This window comes from Panthera pardus, unplaced genomic scaffold (assembly GCF_024362965.1).
Source record: "Panthera pardus isolate Hobbes unplaced genomic scaffold, ASM2436296v1 HiC_scaffold_8, whole genome shotgun sequence".
NCBI lineage: Eukaryota > Metazoa > Chordata > Mammalia > Carnivora > Felidae > Panthera > Panthera pardus.
The window spans coordinates 15413959-15430612 of NW_026527013.1; the positions used below are offsets into that span (position 1 = coordinate 15413959).

At 47.9% G+C, this 16654-nt stretch overlaps 1 protein-coding gene across 12 annotated transcripts in view; it reads left to right on the forward strand.

Moving 5' to 3' along the window:
- LARS2 (leucyl-tRNA synthetase 2, mitochondrial) overlaps positions 1 to 16654 on the forward strand; it is a 188454-nt gene that overhangs the window by 68424 nt on the left and 103376 nt on the right. For 11 of the 12 annotated variants that reach the window (XR_008420593.1, XR_002071834.2, XM_053898226.1 and 8 more), the window contains one exon: positions 13097 to 13186. Coding sequence is in view for 9 of the 12 variants with exons in the window: in XM_053898226.1 (XP_053754201.1) it covers positions 13097 to 13186 (90 nt within the window). In the remaining 3 variants the exon portion in view is untranslated. Of the gene's footprint in view, positions 1 to 13096; positions 13187 to 16079; positions 16310 to 16654 lie in introns of those variants that run through there. The other variant, XM_019416536.2, reaches the window with a different exon arrangement.

The following is a 16654-nucleotide window of genomic DNA, read 5'->3' on the forward strand; positions in this document are numbered from 1 at the left end:
GTGCTTCCCTGCCCCTTACCCTTCCCTTAAAAATCATCGGACTAAAAGGTATTCAAGATAATTTGCTACACTGTTTTTTTCTAAGTTTATGGCTTTATTTCTTGGTCTGTGCCACCTGTGACAGGGTTTAAGCTGTGACAGGCTTCTACTACTCATTGCTTCTGGAGCTGGTGGGCAGCAGAACAGCTCATTTTGCACACTGCCGTCGCTGTGCTGCATCCGTGGAATTGATGAATTGATATTTCCTCTTTCTCTGGACCCACGCCCGTGTCTAACAAATAGCCTTCCTATTATTCAGGAAACCTGGAGACGCCACGTCTCAAAATACCTTTCAGATGAACGCTGTCCTGTGAATCCTGAAATTTTCAAAACCGTTGCAGATAAAATTAATGTTCTTTCGTCCCGGAGAAAATGGAACAGTTGTTGGGAGCTGGTTTGGCTCGGATGGTTGAAATTCTGGCAGCTGACCAAGCAGACGGATAACAAATTGCAATTCAAACCCATCAGTCTCATCTGCAGTTTAATGGAGGGCTTTCTGTTCCCAACTGGCTAGTTAGAAAAGCTGTCTGGATTGTTAGACCGCCACCACGGCACCCTTGTCGGCTGGCAAAGTACAATTACCCAGAAGTTAAGCAAACGGTTGCTTCTTGTCCGCCCGACTATGGGTAGTTGTCAGGACCTTGTGTGGTTTGTGTCGGGAGACAGCATTCGGGTTCCCCATGAAAATGATAGTGCTCAGAAAATAATGGTCAAGAAACTAGCTAGGAGAGGAGCTCACTGAGCGAGCTGATTTCGCTTCGGAAAGACAGTGCGAGTTGTCTTTAAAACCGCAAAGACCATGGTTTTGCTTCCATTAATACTCACTCCCTAAATTGGCCTCAAGAGCACGAAGAACGTGAGGCTTCCAGATTATGTGAGAGTTTAGCCGCAGCCCTCGACTTGAAAAACACGACCTTTCCAAGTAAAACGCGTGTTCTAGAAAAGCACAGGGCCTACCTAGCATTTGCCATCTCCAGTTCGCATGTAGTGCCCATTTCCGGTGTAAAGCGAGCCCTGCGACGAAGGAGCATAATTACCCGAAAAATGAGCTCTTAGGCAAATGGTAGGTTCGTGATTAATTAATTACCCTGATATTAACACCTGTTCCCTCAACTCCGCACCAGAGAGGAGAACAGGGAAGGCAAGGGAGGCCAGAGGTGGAGGCTGGGCAAAGGTGGAATTGAACAGATGGTCGAAGGAAGAGGAACGAGAGGGAGTGGCCAGCGGGCGTCTTGGGGAATAACAGTCTGGCAAGGAGGAAGGGGCGTCCCTGCAGCCGAGGAGGGGGAGCCACCGGCCAGGCCTGCACACGACCCCCGGCCTTTCCCTGGTGATGGGAAACGGGCGAAGGAATGGAAATCGAGCAGAACCTGCTGGCAGGGCCGATGCGCCGGGAGTGAGGGTGGGTGGCGGACTGCCTCCCTTTCCCCCCACGCGAATGGGAATGAGCGGGGATGACGTATGAGAGACACTTTGTGTTAAGGGAGGACAGGCCGTGAGGAGGCCCGCTGTAGGTGGCCCCAGTCTTCTGAGCGACGGAGGAGAGGGCTCCGTGCCGCCAACCCAGTGCGGGTGGGTAGCCGGTGCCCGGTAAACGTCTGTGGAATAATTCAGCGAGTGGACGAACAAATGGGACCTCCATGGGGTGGAAGATCCATCCCTTCTGTTCTCTGTCCCATCATTTTCTCTCTGTCGCTCTGGCCGATTACTGAGTCCCTTAGGACAAGGGTCGGAGACCCTTAGCGAATGGGTTTTCACGGGTGGATCAAATGAGAAAAAAAACAGAGAATTCAGAGCCAGCCTTATATACCAGGGAGCTGAGAAACCAGTCTCAACGGATTTTTTTGTTTTCAAATCGTCATTTGTTTGACATTGTGCATGTTGCTAATGGAAATAAACACGGTGTGTGTGTGTTTGTTTTGCCTTGGAAGTTGGAAGGTTCCGCATACAGGTATCTTATTAGAGCACGTTGTGTGGTGGGAATTGGGGCATTTCTCATGTGAACCCATACTTAGCAAAATTTAGTATGAATAAACCAGACTGGTTCTAAGAATAAATATGCTCCTCTTTTAGAAAGCCTATTATGTTTAAGAAAATTAGCAAGGGCTCTGTCTCAAGGCTTTCTTTCTTTCTTTTTTTTTTTTTTTAAATATAGTGACACTTGACCGCCTGAATTTTGTTATATTTGTTGCTTTAATGAAGACTTTTTTTTAAGTTTATTTATTTATTTTGAGAGCGTGAGAGAGTGCACGCATGTGTGTGTGGGTGGGAGAGGGGCAGAGAGAGAGAGAGAGAGAGAGAGAGAATAGCTCAAGCAGGCCCTGAGCTGTCAGCGCAGAGCCCAACACGGGGCTCTAACTCACGAACTGTGAGATCCTGACCTGAGCGGAGATCAAGAGTCAGATGCTTAACCGCTTAACTGGTTGAGTCACCCAGGCGCCCTGCTGTCATGAAGGTTTACAGAGTACCTGCTGGGCACCCATCCCGAGCCAGACAGTACTGGGAAGGCAAGCTGACCCTTTTCAGATAACCTTGATCCCCACAACAGTTTCCAGATGAGGAAAGTGAGACCCAGGGGGACGAGCCATTTGTCCAGGGTCGCCAGCGAGTCTGCAGCAGACCCATGGACAGAGTCCAGGGGTCAGACTGCGGGCTTCAGCCTGCCAACCCCATGCTCCTGCTATCCACTGCCCTCCATCTGCCGTCAGGAGCTGACAGCCTGTGTGGGAAAGTGAACAAAACTCGAGGACCAAACTCATAGGGGCAAAAAGTCCGTTGGGTCCTAAAAGAGGGACGGATATATACTTGGCACTTCAGAGTCAGGTAGAATACAGGGCGCTAAGCCTCCCTGGCATTCCCCGTTTCCTGGGAAGCCCACTGATTGTCCCCCCACACTGTGGGGAGGGGGACTCAGTGATTCTTGGATGCGCTCAGGGACCCACGTTCTCATCTTCGTGTTGGGCGTCTGCCTGGTGTGTCACCTGTGTTTTCTGATTTAGTCCTCACGTCCATCCCAGGATTTGGTCCGGTTATTGACCCCTTCTACTAATGTATTAGTTAGCTATTGCCGCATAACAAACCGTCCCCAAATATAGCAACATAACAGTAAGTATTAGTTATTTCACAGTTCCTGCGGGATGGGAATCCAGGTGTGACTTAACGGGGTCCTCTGGCACAGGTTTCCTTGTAAGGCTGTCACCAAAGTGGAGGTCTCCTCAAGAACTGTAAAATTGTAGGCTAGGGGCGCCTGGGTGGCTCAGTCGGTTGAGTGTCTGACTCCGGCTCAGGTCATGATTTCGCAGTTCGTCGGTTCAAGCCCCGTGTTGGGCTCTGTGCTGACAGCTCAGAGCCTGGAGCCTTCTTCGGATTTTGTATTTCCCTCACTCTCTGCCCCTCCCCCATTCGTGCTCTGTCTCTCTCTCAAAAATAAATAAAGATTAAAAAAAATTTTTTTAAACCTGTAGGCTAATTCTAAGTAATACACAGTCACTGTATGAAATCAGTGAAGTTAAAAAAAATTATTTTAATCTTTATTTATTTTTGAGAGAGGGAGAGAAACAGAGCACAAGCAGGGGAGGGGCAGAGAGAGAGGGAGACACAGAATCTGAAGCCCACTATAGGCTCTGAGCTGTCAGCACAGAGCCTGATGTGGGGCTTGAACTCACAAGCTGGGAGATCATGACCTGAGCCGAAGTTGGATGCTTAAGTGACTGAGCCACCCAGGCGCCCCTGAAATTGGTGAAGTTTAGAAAACTGTTTATAGTGTTGAGAAAATCGCCCATGGTCAGTGTCATCCTGAGACAACCCCATGTCTGTTTATGTTGGCATTTTTTTTCCCCTGGTATTCTTTTTATTTTTTTCATTATATAATTGGAGGCATAAAATACACTCAATTTTGTATGAAGTATCATATTCTCATGTCATTAAACGTTACATCGAGTTTGTGTAAGGATATAATATTTAAGCCATTTCATTTGTTCTAGCTTTAGTGCACCTTGTACAGATATTCAGATAGAAAGACATCTTGTGTAAACATTTATAACACAAGTTTAAATATATGTGGCACATGTTTGGTTCATATAGCTCTCTCTGCTTTGAAAACACTCATCATGAATGTCTTGTTAAAAAAGTCAAGGTGACATTGAGGGGTGCCTGGGTGGCTCAGTTGGTTGAGTGTCCGACTTCGGCTCGGTTGTGATCTCACGGTTCGTGAGTTCGAACCCCATGTCAGGCTCTGTCCCGACAGCTTAGAGCCCGGAGCCTCCTTCAGATTCTGTCTCCCTCTCTCTCTCTGCTTGTTCCCCATTCGCGCTCTGTCTCCCTCTCTCTCAATAATAAATACACATGAAATAAAAAGTCAAGGTGACATTGAGAGGAAGAAAGCATTTGAAGCAGTGCAGATACTGAGTCATGTAGACCCGTGTTTGGATCGTCATTTTGCCTCCTTGTAGCCACGCGACCTTAAACGGGTTACTGTGGGTCTCCATTCTCTGGTCTGTAAGATGATTATTTTACTCACTCAACAGCCACTTACTAAATATCCACTGCCCCAGGTAGTGTTCTAGGCATTTGGAATACATCAGTTGGAGGAAAAAAGACAACACTCTTTGTTTCACAGAGGAACCTTGAAACCAGTGGACTGGGGGTCAGGGGAGGAGGGGAGACAAAATGGGTGATAAACATAATAAATAAGTAATGAAGTATGATAGAAGGTCTTAAGTGGGGGCGCCAGGGTGGCTCAATCAGTTAATCATCCGACTCGGCTCAGGTCATGATCTCCCAGTTCACGGGATCAAGCCCCACGTTGGACTCTGTGCTGATGGTGTGGAGCCTGCTTGGGATGCTCTGTCTCCACCCCCCCTCTGCCCCTCCCCTGCTTGTGCACTTGCTCTCTCTCTCTCTCTCTCTCTCAAAATAAATAAATAAACATTAAAAAAAAAAAAAAAAAAGGCCGTAAGTGCTATGAAAAGAAAAAAGGTAGAACAGGGTAAGGGCAGGCAGGAGGACCAGGAGCGAACTGCAGGTTGAAATAGGGAGCTCAGGCCCCTGCTGCGATAACCAGAGAGACTGACTCCTGGCATCGTAATAAGAACCGAGCGACGGGCTCCTGAACGGCCCAGACCGAGTCCAGTACTCCGTCAGGGCCAGGGAAATGCTTGCTGTTATTATTTTGACCGCTGTTGTTACTCCTGAAAGGACAGTCACCCTGATTCCTTGATGCGATTCCTTACGTATTCCCTCATTCCGCTCCCTTTACCCAGACCTCCTGGGAGGTTCGAGTCCATCCAGGCACAGCCAGGCAGGCCAGGGTGTACTTTTCAAGGTGCCGTTTCACTCCCTGATGTCCCTCTTGAGTCGAGAGGCCTGGGTTTCAGTTTCCCTTCTGCACGCCCCCCACCAAGTTGGGCAGTCCCCCCCCACACCCCCCTGCCCTGGCCGAGTGTAAAATAGCGTGCACAGCGCCCGCCTCAGAGAGCTGCCGTGGGGAGTGAGATGAGAGGAGGAGGAAAGACCAGTGTGGGAAGCACAGAGCTGTGCACAGACGTGTCCTGTCACGTACTAAGTAAGACCCCCCCCCCCCGCCACCCCCCCCACCGGCCAGGGCTGTGCTGTGCTATCTGAATCTGCTTTCTCTGCCCCGTTCCTGCCTGAGGTCCCTGTTAGAAGCATCTAAGTGAGGACTTGGGCACCTTCCTTGTCACTCTCTTCCCCTTGTTGGCTTGGCACAGCCTTTCTTCCTAGAAGCATTTCTCCTCCGGGCAGAGAAGTGAGCTGTCAGAAAGTCCGACATGTTTTTAACATTTCTCTTTTTTTAATTTTTTTTTTTTAACGTTTATTTATTATTGAGAGACAGAGAGAGACAGAGCATGAGCATGGGAGAGGCAGAGAGAGAGGGAGACACAGAATCCGAAGCAGGCTCCAGTCTCTGAGCTGTCAGCACAGAGCTGGACGCGGGGCTTGAACTCACGAACCGCAAGATCATGACCTGAGCTGAAGTCGGCCGCTTAACCGACTAAGCCACCGAGGCACCCTGAGTCCGACATGTTTTTGAGCAGCTGACCATTGAGCACAGCTAGTTACCCAATCTGGTTGCCGTGCCTGTTGTCACAAAGGCGTGTTTCAGGAGGTCACTTCTTATTGTGTCCCGACTGTGTCTGTCTTGGGAAGGCAGAGAGGGCAAGGACTGACTGAGAACGGAGGGTATCTGCTGTGGGCAGGATGGGCATCCAGGCAGGCAGGTGGAGAGATCCCTCTTAGAAAAGGGCACTGGAGACCTTGCTAGAAATCGCCTATCCAGGGGCACTTGGGTGTCTCAGCAGTCAGTTAAGCATCCGACTTCAGCTCAGGTCATGATCTCATAGTTTGTGGGTTCGAGCCCCACGTCGGGCTCCGTGCTGACAGCTTGGGGCCTGCTTGGGACTCCTTGTCTCCCTCTCTCACTCTGCCCCTCCTCTGCTCCCACTCTCTCTCTCTCTCTCAAAAATAAATAATAAACATAAAAAAAAAAAAAGAAATCTGTTGACTTGATTGTGCCCTTGGCTCCCGTCGAAGCTTGATTAAATTCTGTGAAGACAGGAAGGCAGGACTGGATCCTGTCTCTCATGCAGCATTTTGGAGGGAGATGTGTTGGGGGTGGGGGGAACCTCTTTGCGGGGATTCTCAACTCCGGCTGCACGTGAAGTTTCCGGGGCAGGGGTGGGACCCAGGCACCGGGAGCTGCTACTGCTCCTTCCCACGGTGCCGCCAAGTTCAAGAACCAGTGCTAAGTTTAGTGGACTTAATACAGGGGTGGCTGTTAATGTCCCACTCCGGCAGATTTCCCCCCTCTTCCTTTTGCCAGCACGGCAGGTGCACGGAACCGTGGACTGGAGCCTTGAACCAGCACCAGTGAGGAACATCTAATACAGCCTGGATTTTTTTTTTTTTTTTTTTTTTTTTTGTCTTAAGCTGCACAATATGAATCCTGAGGCTGGCTTCTCTGGCCTTTGAGCTATGCTATACTTTCAGAACCCCTTCCCTCTAGAACTGGAGAAACAGAGAAGGAATAAAAAAGACGAGGTCATTACCATACATTTCCCTTGGCTCCGTTGCAATAAGGACCAGAGGACAAAAATGCCTGGTAGGAAAGATCAGTCTTTCAAAAGGGCCATGAGCCCCCCTCTCCTCCATTTCCAGCCTTCATTGTTTCGAAGGCAGGAGGCCCACAGACCGGGGAGAGGTGGCAAATGCCTTGTCGCTGGAAAGCGTGACGCATGGTGGTTGCTTGCCTTTCTTACCAGCGTACGTGGCCGCCAAACGACGGACGAACATGCCGCCTTAGGTTTTTGTGTCATTGGTTGGGTCCTGATAGCTACCCTGAATAAGGTGAGGTTGCAAGGCAGACAGTGCATGGTGGCTTTGCGTGACGTCAGCTGTTCTGTGATCTGGACCGATGTCTGTCAGGGACGCCAAGGGACCGAGGAACAGAGACCCAAGGAAACCCTGCTGGAGCAGAGGGGCGTTGGGGAGGTGACCTCTCTGGCTCTCCCTGCCTGGGGAGGATGTGCCCTAGAGGTGACGGAACGGCCGCGTGCGGAGTACTCCGTCTGGTCATGTGTTGGCCCTTCCCCTCTTAAAGGCCACCTCTTTTTAGTCACAAGGCCGATATTCGGGAAGGGATAGCGATGGTGAGTGGCAGTGACTTAGGTCCTCCGCTCTCCCTTTCGCCTTGTCCCAGCGGCCCCCGCCTCTGAGTGTGTGATAACGAGGCCAGTCTCACTGCTCCACGACACGCCCTGGGCCAAGCCAAGGGAAGTGGCATCGGCCACCTCACCCACGTGGCCAGCACGCGCTCCGCAGACATTACTGCGTTTGTCCTCTCAGGTGGGATCCGTTACCCCGGTGTTCTCGACGGGGACACCTGGCTAGAGTCACAAAGCTAATGTCGATACGAGGACTCGAACCCGAGTCGGTTGGCTTCCAAGTGGTACGTCTTTCCCGTAGATCAGGCTCTCTCAGACTCTACTTGTAGTGAGCAGCGTGAGCCTGAGGAGACCTTCCATGAGGTACATGGAAGGTGATTGACTGCCCAGATTCTTCCTTTACAGACCAAAAGCTGGTGTGTGTCACGAACAGACAGGAAAGTAGGCCCAGTCTTCTTAGGCTTCGTCAAGGCTAAATCAGTGTGTAACAGGAGCTCCTGGCAAGGCCGATTTTGTTATTAACTCGTGCGCCTTGTGAGGTACGGGAGGCAGGCCTCAAAGGATGATGTTTGCTCTTTTTATTTTTTATTTTTTTTAATGTTTACTTATTTATTTATTTTTTTTCGAGAGAGAGAGAGAAAAAGAGAGACCGAGTGCGAGCAGGGGAAGGGCAGAGAGAGAGGGAGACACAGCATCCAAAGCAGGCTCCAGGCTCCGAGCCGTCAGCACAGAGCCCGACGCGGGCCTTGAACTCAGGAACCGTGAGATCTTGACCTGAGCTGAAGTCGGACACTTAACCAACTGAGCCACCCAGGCGCCCCAAAGGATGATGTTCGGAGCCTCACCTGTGTTCTGAGGGAGCACACCTCCTGCACTGGGCTCTCTGTTTTGCCGTGAATGTGCAAAATACTTTAATGCTAAAAACCCGGCATCGTAAAATGGAAAATGGCAGCATGGAGGAGTGAGTCCAGTTGAGATCCTAGGTTCATGAATTTAGTCTCCTGGCAGCTAGATTGTGCTTTCCGGAGTTCAGGGGGATATAAAAGTCGACACCTTCATGTAGATCTATGTGGAGTACGGTTGAATTCCAGTTGTTTTTGGAGCTATAACTTTGAATTACTTGGTTTTGTTATAAAAACGAGTTTACAGCAACATGGGTGTTGGCTTGTTTGGAAAACAGGGCAGAGGAAAGCAGGGGAACGAAAAGGGGTTTGGAACACGGCGAACATCCTTCGCTTGACCTCTCCGGTGGTCTCACGGGGGGAGTCTTTTACCAGGTTGGCGCCGCCCCCCCAGTTTGCGGGCATCTATGGTCGACAGGCCCATGGACACAGGGCTCCCCCCCTTGGGGTCACTGGCAACGCTGGGCCTGGAGGGGGCCAGATTCCAACAGACGTTTATTTAAACTCTTATCTATTCAGCAACTGTCTCGTGGGAGGGGGTAAACTGATGTTGTATCAAGAAAAACTGTCTGCCTCTCCAATTTCAAAAGAGGAAATGTATTGCATGAAGTCATTACGTGAGACTTGCCAAGTCCGAAAACTACTTAGAGGCATACCACGTGATTTCAAATTTCGATCGCAGAATCCATCACTCGTTTCCCGGTGAGTAGCACTTTGCATACAGAGCGGGGTTGCAGACTTGGTAGGTCTCTCTGCCTGTTGGTCTTGGAGTTGGTAGAAGGGTGGGGAGTTGGGTCCCACCGCATAATTCCCGTGTACCTGCGAGACGTACTTCACAGAGATGCGCTCCCACCAGCGGGAGAGGGCAAGCCAAGTTAATTTACTTGTGTTTCCGCTTTTAGGGCTCTTTCTGGAATGCCCAGTAGAGAGTTGCTTTTGTTCCACTGTCTCTTCATCTGCCTGCACAGGGTTTCTCCCCTTGGTACCGGTGACCTTCTGGGCTAAATAAGTTTTTGTTCTGGGGACCGTCTTGTGCATCGTAGGGTCCTGCCACCACACTAGAGTAGTGCCAGAGATGTTTCCAGGCATTCTCAGATGTCCCTGGGGAGAGGATGGTCTGTGTTGACAACTCTTTTCTTAGGAAAAGGAAGGAAGCAAGGGCTGTTAACAGCTGCAATTCAGCCGTACTCCACATAGATCTACATAAAGGTGTCGACTTTTATATCCCCTTGAACTCCAACCCCCCCCAGAAGACCTTTGTCTGCAGGAGTGGGATTTAAGTAAATAGTTCCCGAAACATGAAATTTCTAGCCAATTGGCCAAAGTCAAAGTTTTTAAAGCGGTTTAATTCCATCAAGATGTCTTTGATGATTTTCACTGAGATGAGGCATCAGAAACCCAGAAATAGTTATTGGGATTTGGGGGGGGAGGGGGTCTTTTAAATTAGCAAATCAAGAAAGGTTCCAGAAGGGTTCTGTGACTTTTTTAGGAAATGCATTTCTCTTCTTTTTTTTTTTTTTCCTTCTTATATTTAGTTTTGAGAGAGAGAGACAGAGCACGAGTGAGGGAGGGGCAGAGAGAGAGGGAGACACAGAATCCCAAGCAGGCCCCAGGCTCTGAGCTGTGAACACAGAGCCCGACGCGGGCCTCGAACTCATGAACCGCGAGATCTTGACCTGAGCCGAAGTCGGACGCTTCACCGGCTGAGCCACCCCGGCGCCCCTCAGGAAATGTGTTTCTGAGCCGGGTTCAGCATGTTTGTGGTTCTCATGGGCCTGGCTCCTGGGGAAGCCTGGTGAGTGCTTGTTCTGGCGTCTCTTCACGAGCAGAGTGCATGCGATTGAAGGTGCCGGCTGGGCCCTGTGGGCAGCAGATGGGGAGTAAACGGGCAGGAGGGCATATCCTGTCCTCAGGATCTCCTCTGGGCAGGCGACGCGGGGGGACAGTGGGAACGAGGTGAACACGCGTTGAAATCCAACTGTCGGGAGTGGATTATGGTCCTTGGAGCAGTGGTTTTCAAGCTGTACTCTTAGCAGCTGACGTTACTTGTTTTTCAAACAATATGCGCAGAAACCCAATGTAAATAAAATGGGTCAGAGCCAAGTTTGAGGCCAAGGGCGCAAGAAGGGGGCCCAGAGTCCCTTATCCCTCGCCTCACCTCACCTCACCTTCCCTCATTTCTGAGAACACGCCTTGCGTTACTCGTCTGACTGAAAGGCTAGTGCTTGGTTGGATAGTGATCTTTTTTTTTTTTTTCCCCCGACTGGATCTATTATCTTTTTTTCTAGTAAAAGTAATTTTCAAAACCATAAACCAAGATGAAGATAATAATGATGTTCCATTGCTGTTTAATTTTTCTCTCAACATGGAGGCAGATTCAGGGGCTGAGAACATAACACACGTACATACGCATGTATATGTATGTATATTCATTTGAACTATTTTGATATTCTATTATGAAAACTTAAATATATAGAAAAATAGAGGGGCGTCTGGGTAGTTTAGGCAGTTGAGTGTCCGACTTCGGCTCAGGTTCATGATCTCACGGTTTATGAGTTTGATCCCCACATCTGGCTCACTGCTGTCAGCCCAGAGCCGGGTTCGGATCTTCTGTCCCCCTCTTTCAGCCCCTCCCCTGCTTCCACTCTCCCCTAATTAATTAACTAATTAATTAATAGAGAAAAGAGAACTCTCTTTCCCTCAGTGTAACAGTTGTCATTATCTTGGTCACATTTGCTTTATGTCTTTCCTTAAACTAATGGATAAGAATTTTAAAAGACGTTCACAATAACAAGATCTGGGAGTATTTGTACCCAGTTCCCCCACCCCCCACCCGCCCCCTGCCCCAGTTCATCTTGTGGACCATTGTGATTTGAATTTAATTTGTGAAACCTACATGAGGGATACAAATTTGATTCAACATGCAAACGTTCTTGGCGTCTGTGTAGTTTATTTTTCATTCAACAGTGCTTTGGGGATGCCTCAACCTGAGCAAAATGAAACGTACTAGAACATTGCTCCTGCCCTGGGTTTTGTTAGAAAATGGGAGTTCTTAGGTGGCTTGTCTGGAAAACTGAGGAAAATGGGTTGTGTGTGCCACACCTGCAAGGTCTGGGGTGGGCAGGTGGCGGGGTGGAGAAAAGATAATAAAATATCAGATGAATTTGGAGGTTTGGGGGAACGAGCCCTCCCATAGCGGGCTGGTCCCATTCTGGAGTTGGCAGAGTGCTTTGTGCATGATGTCCCTGCAGACCTGGTGTCCTAGAGCCTCGGGACTGTATTGTGTGGGTCACAGCCTTGGCATGGCATGGGGCCAGCCCACCAGGGGACAGCTCTAGCGTGAGCAAAGCCGTTACACCAGTGGGTTATTCACTACCTGCCTTGCAACTGGGAGTGGAGGAGTGATCAGAGTTGGATTCCTTGTTTTCTCAGAGTTTACTGTGCTATTTTAGCACATAAAAGGACCCAGGAATCTTACATGAGAAAAAAATAGCCCATTGGGGGTCCCAGGAGATTAGCTGACACCTTGCCGGGTTCCTGTCACACTGGCCCTCCCATCCTGAGTTTTCAACTCTCTCTTCATTCATTCATTCAAAGAAAGATGGAGGTATATGCACTTTTGATAGAAGTATGCCTTGTATCAGTAGTCCATCCCAAATGGAACGATTTGGCCCTACCCTGCATTCATTTCTATGTTAGCTATTTTCTTGAAGTTCAAGAGCACTAGAAAAGAAACAATGTGGTATAGTGTAAGGGTTTTACGCTTACTTGAATTTATCAACGTAGAGCTTGGTTAATCAGTAACTTATTTTTAAAGATTCTATAGCAAATGTGTTTTCAGGGCAGAAAACAAAGTTTTGCAACCTTGGATTTAGGCTTGGAAATACAAGCCAGGTGATTTCTCACTAAGTTTAATTTCTAATAATGATTTTAATGGGTCTTCCTAAACCAGGCAACAGCCTGAGTCACGGAATATAAATGAGTCTGAAGGAGCTTCCAGGTCCCAGTTATACGTAGAAACACAAGATTTGTTTTCAAATGAGCATCCTACTGAAGCAGCCAGATATTCGTCTTGAATTCTGTGATTGCTTTTAAAATGAACTATGTTCACGAATTAGCATCACGATTCCCGAAATACGTGCTGACAAAAATGGTGATACCCAATTTCATACAATGTAATTCATCTGTTATTTGCATGGATGGGGGGGAGAGGTGTGCAGAAAACTTTCAGTTTCTTTTCATTAAACTGACCCTGGGAAAGGTAGGGGTGGCGTTTCAGCAGCTCCTTTCTTTCCAGAATGAATTGCTTGTTCCCTCACTTTACGAATTGGTAGAAAATATGTAAGTTGGTAAATATTTTTGCGGTGTGATCACTTTTCAAAATTGAATCGCGAGGCCAACGCGTCTGTTGATACTGATGTGAGGGGGAATGTTTACAATGGCCTGTGACTGATTTTTCCTCCCCTTTGGCAGGAAATAACTACATGTTTGCCAGATTACTACAAGTGGACTCAGTACCTCTTTATTAAACTCTATGAGGCTGGACTGGCCTATCAAAAGGAGGTAAGTTAAAGATAGCTGCATTTTATTTTATTTTATTTTATTTTATTTTATTTTATTTTATTTTATTGTAATTAATTTTGATTTTATTATTTATTTATTGTGAGAAAGAGAGCATAAGTGAGTAAGGAGGGGCAGAGAGAGAGAGAATCCCAGGAGGGACAGAGAGAGAGAGAAAGAGAGAGAAACAGGGCTTGTGTTTTACCCAAAGTGGGGCTTGTGCTCTACGTGGGACTCGAAGTCACGAATTATGAGATCGTGACCTGAGCCGAAGTCAGTGCTTAACGACTGAGCCACCCAGGCACCCAGAGTTACCTGCATTAAAGAATTTTTTTATCTCCTCAGTCTTACTAGAGCACATCGTTGTTAATTAACATACAAACCCTGTTTGCACAGGAGCAATGAAAATGAGCACTACCTCAAGTTCATGAAATCATTTTTAGCAGACCCATAGAGTGACTACTGCCTGGCTTAGCACGGTGCCTCCAGAACGGGTCTGGGGCTTCTTAATTCTACCACAGAGTATCTGGTGCCGATAATGATATCATGGAGGGAGCATCGGAAGAGCGGAAGTTTCTCTACTCTTAGCTCAGCTAGGAGTGCCGGCTGGGCGACCTCACTCCAGGAATTGTGGTTTGTCATCTGCTAAAAGGGGTGATAGCATCATCCTCGCATAGCCTTGGGAAGATCAGAGGTGCTGTTGATTTTTATTTTTTTTATTTTTTTTAAATTTTTTTAACGTTTGTTTATTTTTGAGACAGAGAGAGACAGAGCATGAACGGGGGAGGGGCAGAGAGAGAGAGGGAGACACAGAATCGGAAGCAGGCTCCAGGCTCCGAGCCATCAGCCCAGAGCCCGACGCGGGGCTCGAACTCACGGACCGCGAGATCGTGACCTGAGCCGAAGTCGGACGCCTAACCGACTGAGCCACCCAGGCGCCCCTAGAGGTGCTGTTTAAAGAACAGCTATCATAGTGCCTGCACATCGTGGTCTCCCAAGAAACGGAGGGGCTTTTACTGCAGGGGCTCAGTAATGGTGGATAAGCCTCAGATGGTGAGAGAGAGGGAAAGACCGCCATAGTGTGGCCGGGTGCTGTACTCTCCAGTATAGTAGTCGCTAGCAGCGTGTGGTTGTTGATATTTAAAGTAATTAAGATGGAATAATATTAATAACGGTCCTCAGTCACCAGCCACGTTCGTGCGCTAGTAAGCTAGTATTGGACAGCACAGGCACGGGACATTTCCATCGAAACAGAATGATCTACCGGCTGCACTGGTCTAGCCAATTCAGAAGTAACAAGTAGAAAATCCATTGTCCCCTTTACGCTGGAGTCCTTCTCCTCTGACCAGAGGGATTTCGTGACATAGAATCACATTTGCTTTTCTGCGGTCACATCACACAGCTGGGTCTTGCGGTGAACCGAACTTACTTAAGTGTTCTGTTTGAAGTTGAACAGTTTTTAGGGTCGGTAGGGAGACCAACGCAGAAGCCTCGTGGTGAAGTTCAGAATAAAACCAAAATGCCGTAAACCTCGACATCAACATCGTATGGCTGACCAAAATCAGGAGGTGAAACTGGGGAAGAGAAGTAGAAGCCAGCGTGAGGTGGTCCCTTTATGGTTCATAACAAGGAGGCATAGATCAGGAACTAGAGCTGTACATCCGTTTTCTTATAGTTAGAAAGGTAGCTATGAAAGGTCAAGGTAGCAAAGACCCAAGAATGAGAAGAGGGGTTGGGGGTGGGAGGAGGGCTGAATGACCATGCGGAGTATCTCGTTTCATGGGTCAGTAGAACCGTCTGAAGATAATCTGTCGAAACTGAAGTGTAGTTTTATTAAAGTTACGATGGTAAACACCAGAAGAACTGAGTGGAAGCTGCTCAAAGCGGGGGAATATTTTAATACCCATTTAAGATCGTTACGAGTGTTCTTTTTTGATACTCCGCCCAAACTCAACAAGCATTGGTTTCTTAAAGGTGAGTTGCGGTGTTAAATCTGAAACATCAGGGAACTTTTGTACCCTTCCATTGTGATGCATCCGTCTGTCCTGCACGCTGGGTGGATTTTATTTTTTTACCCACACATACTCTTGTAACATCACACATTGGCCACTTGGAAAACACCGGTAGGTGTAGTGAGTGACTTAGATCTTCCAAATGTTGACATATTTCACCCCGGGAATATCATCAGAAGAGTTTTTGATTGGTAGGAAGCTGTGGGGAAGTTCATGGTGGCCGGATACAAGTTTTCTAAAATCCTGATTTTCACTTCATAGTTCAGATTTTATCATTGGCAGCAGAAACCATCCGTGGTTTTCCTTGGAGCAACAGGCTTGCTTTGTTTAATTTTGAGAAAACGTTTGTCGGACTCCTACGTGTCAATAACCATAGTTTATCGTTAGTCATTCTTTCACATGGAAACACAAGTTATGGAAAAAACTGGCTACTCCTTCCTGTTCACCACTCAGACAGTTGTGGCTGTGCTTTTTCCCCGAGACAACTGTCCCTTTGTGTGGCCGCACTTCTTATGCCTGCGTCCCATTGCGTCGCTGAAAATACCAAGAGGACGTGTGTCCAAGTGTTAAAATTTAAGAATGTGAATACAGGGGGGCACCTGGGTGGCTCAGGCGGTTGGGCGTCCGACCTCGGCTCAGGTCATGATCTCACAGTTCATGAGTTTGAGCCCCGCGTCGGACTCTGTGCTGACAGCTCAGAGCCGGGAGCCTGCTCGGATTCTGCGTCTCCCTCTCTCTCTGCCGCTCCCCTGCTCATGCTCTGTCTCCATCTCAAAAATAAACATTTAAAAATTAAAAACAAAAAGAACGTGAATACGTTTTATGGCTTTGTCAAGCACAGTATTAGTGAAACCGACTTTTCCCCCATTCTGCTGAGCGCACAGTAGGAAAGGACCCAGTGACTGCTGGTAGAGTCTGGTGCCACCACCTTGATTCATGCTGAGGGCCGAAGGTCTCAGCCACCATCACGCTTGCACCATTGTTGCAGATGTGAACACAAGGAGAAAGGCAAACAGTGTCTTACTATTGTAGCGAAAAGAGTTTTGATCTGCAGATCCCTGGCAAAGGGCCCCGGGGACCCCCAGAGGTCACACTTGGAGAACCATTGTACAAAGTAAGCAGCCCCTACCCCTGCTCCCATCTTTAAGTTAAGAATATTAAAATGTTGATTATTTTAAAATACTATGTTGTTGAATAGATTGTACTTTTTCGGAGAAAGTGTTGAGTCCCTATTAACATTTGGGATGAATTGACTGAGAATTTTGTGCAACTGGGCCATCCTGATGTTCAACCACTGTGGACTCTCCTGGGTCAATTTAATTTCTTTTAAAGTAAAGACTTAAGAAAAGTTGTTTAATGTTTATTCATTTTAGAAAGATAGTGTTTTTGTTGCTGGTTGTGGACTGAAAGGCTTTTGGTGTATTAATTTTTTTGTGTCCACTAAATTGTCATGATCTTT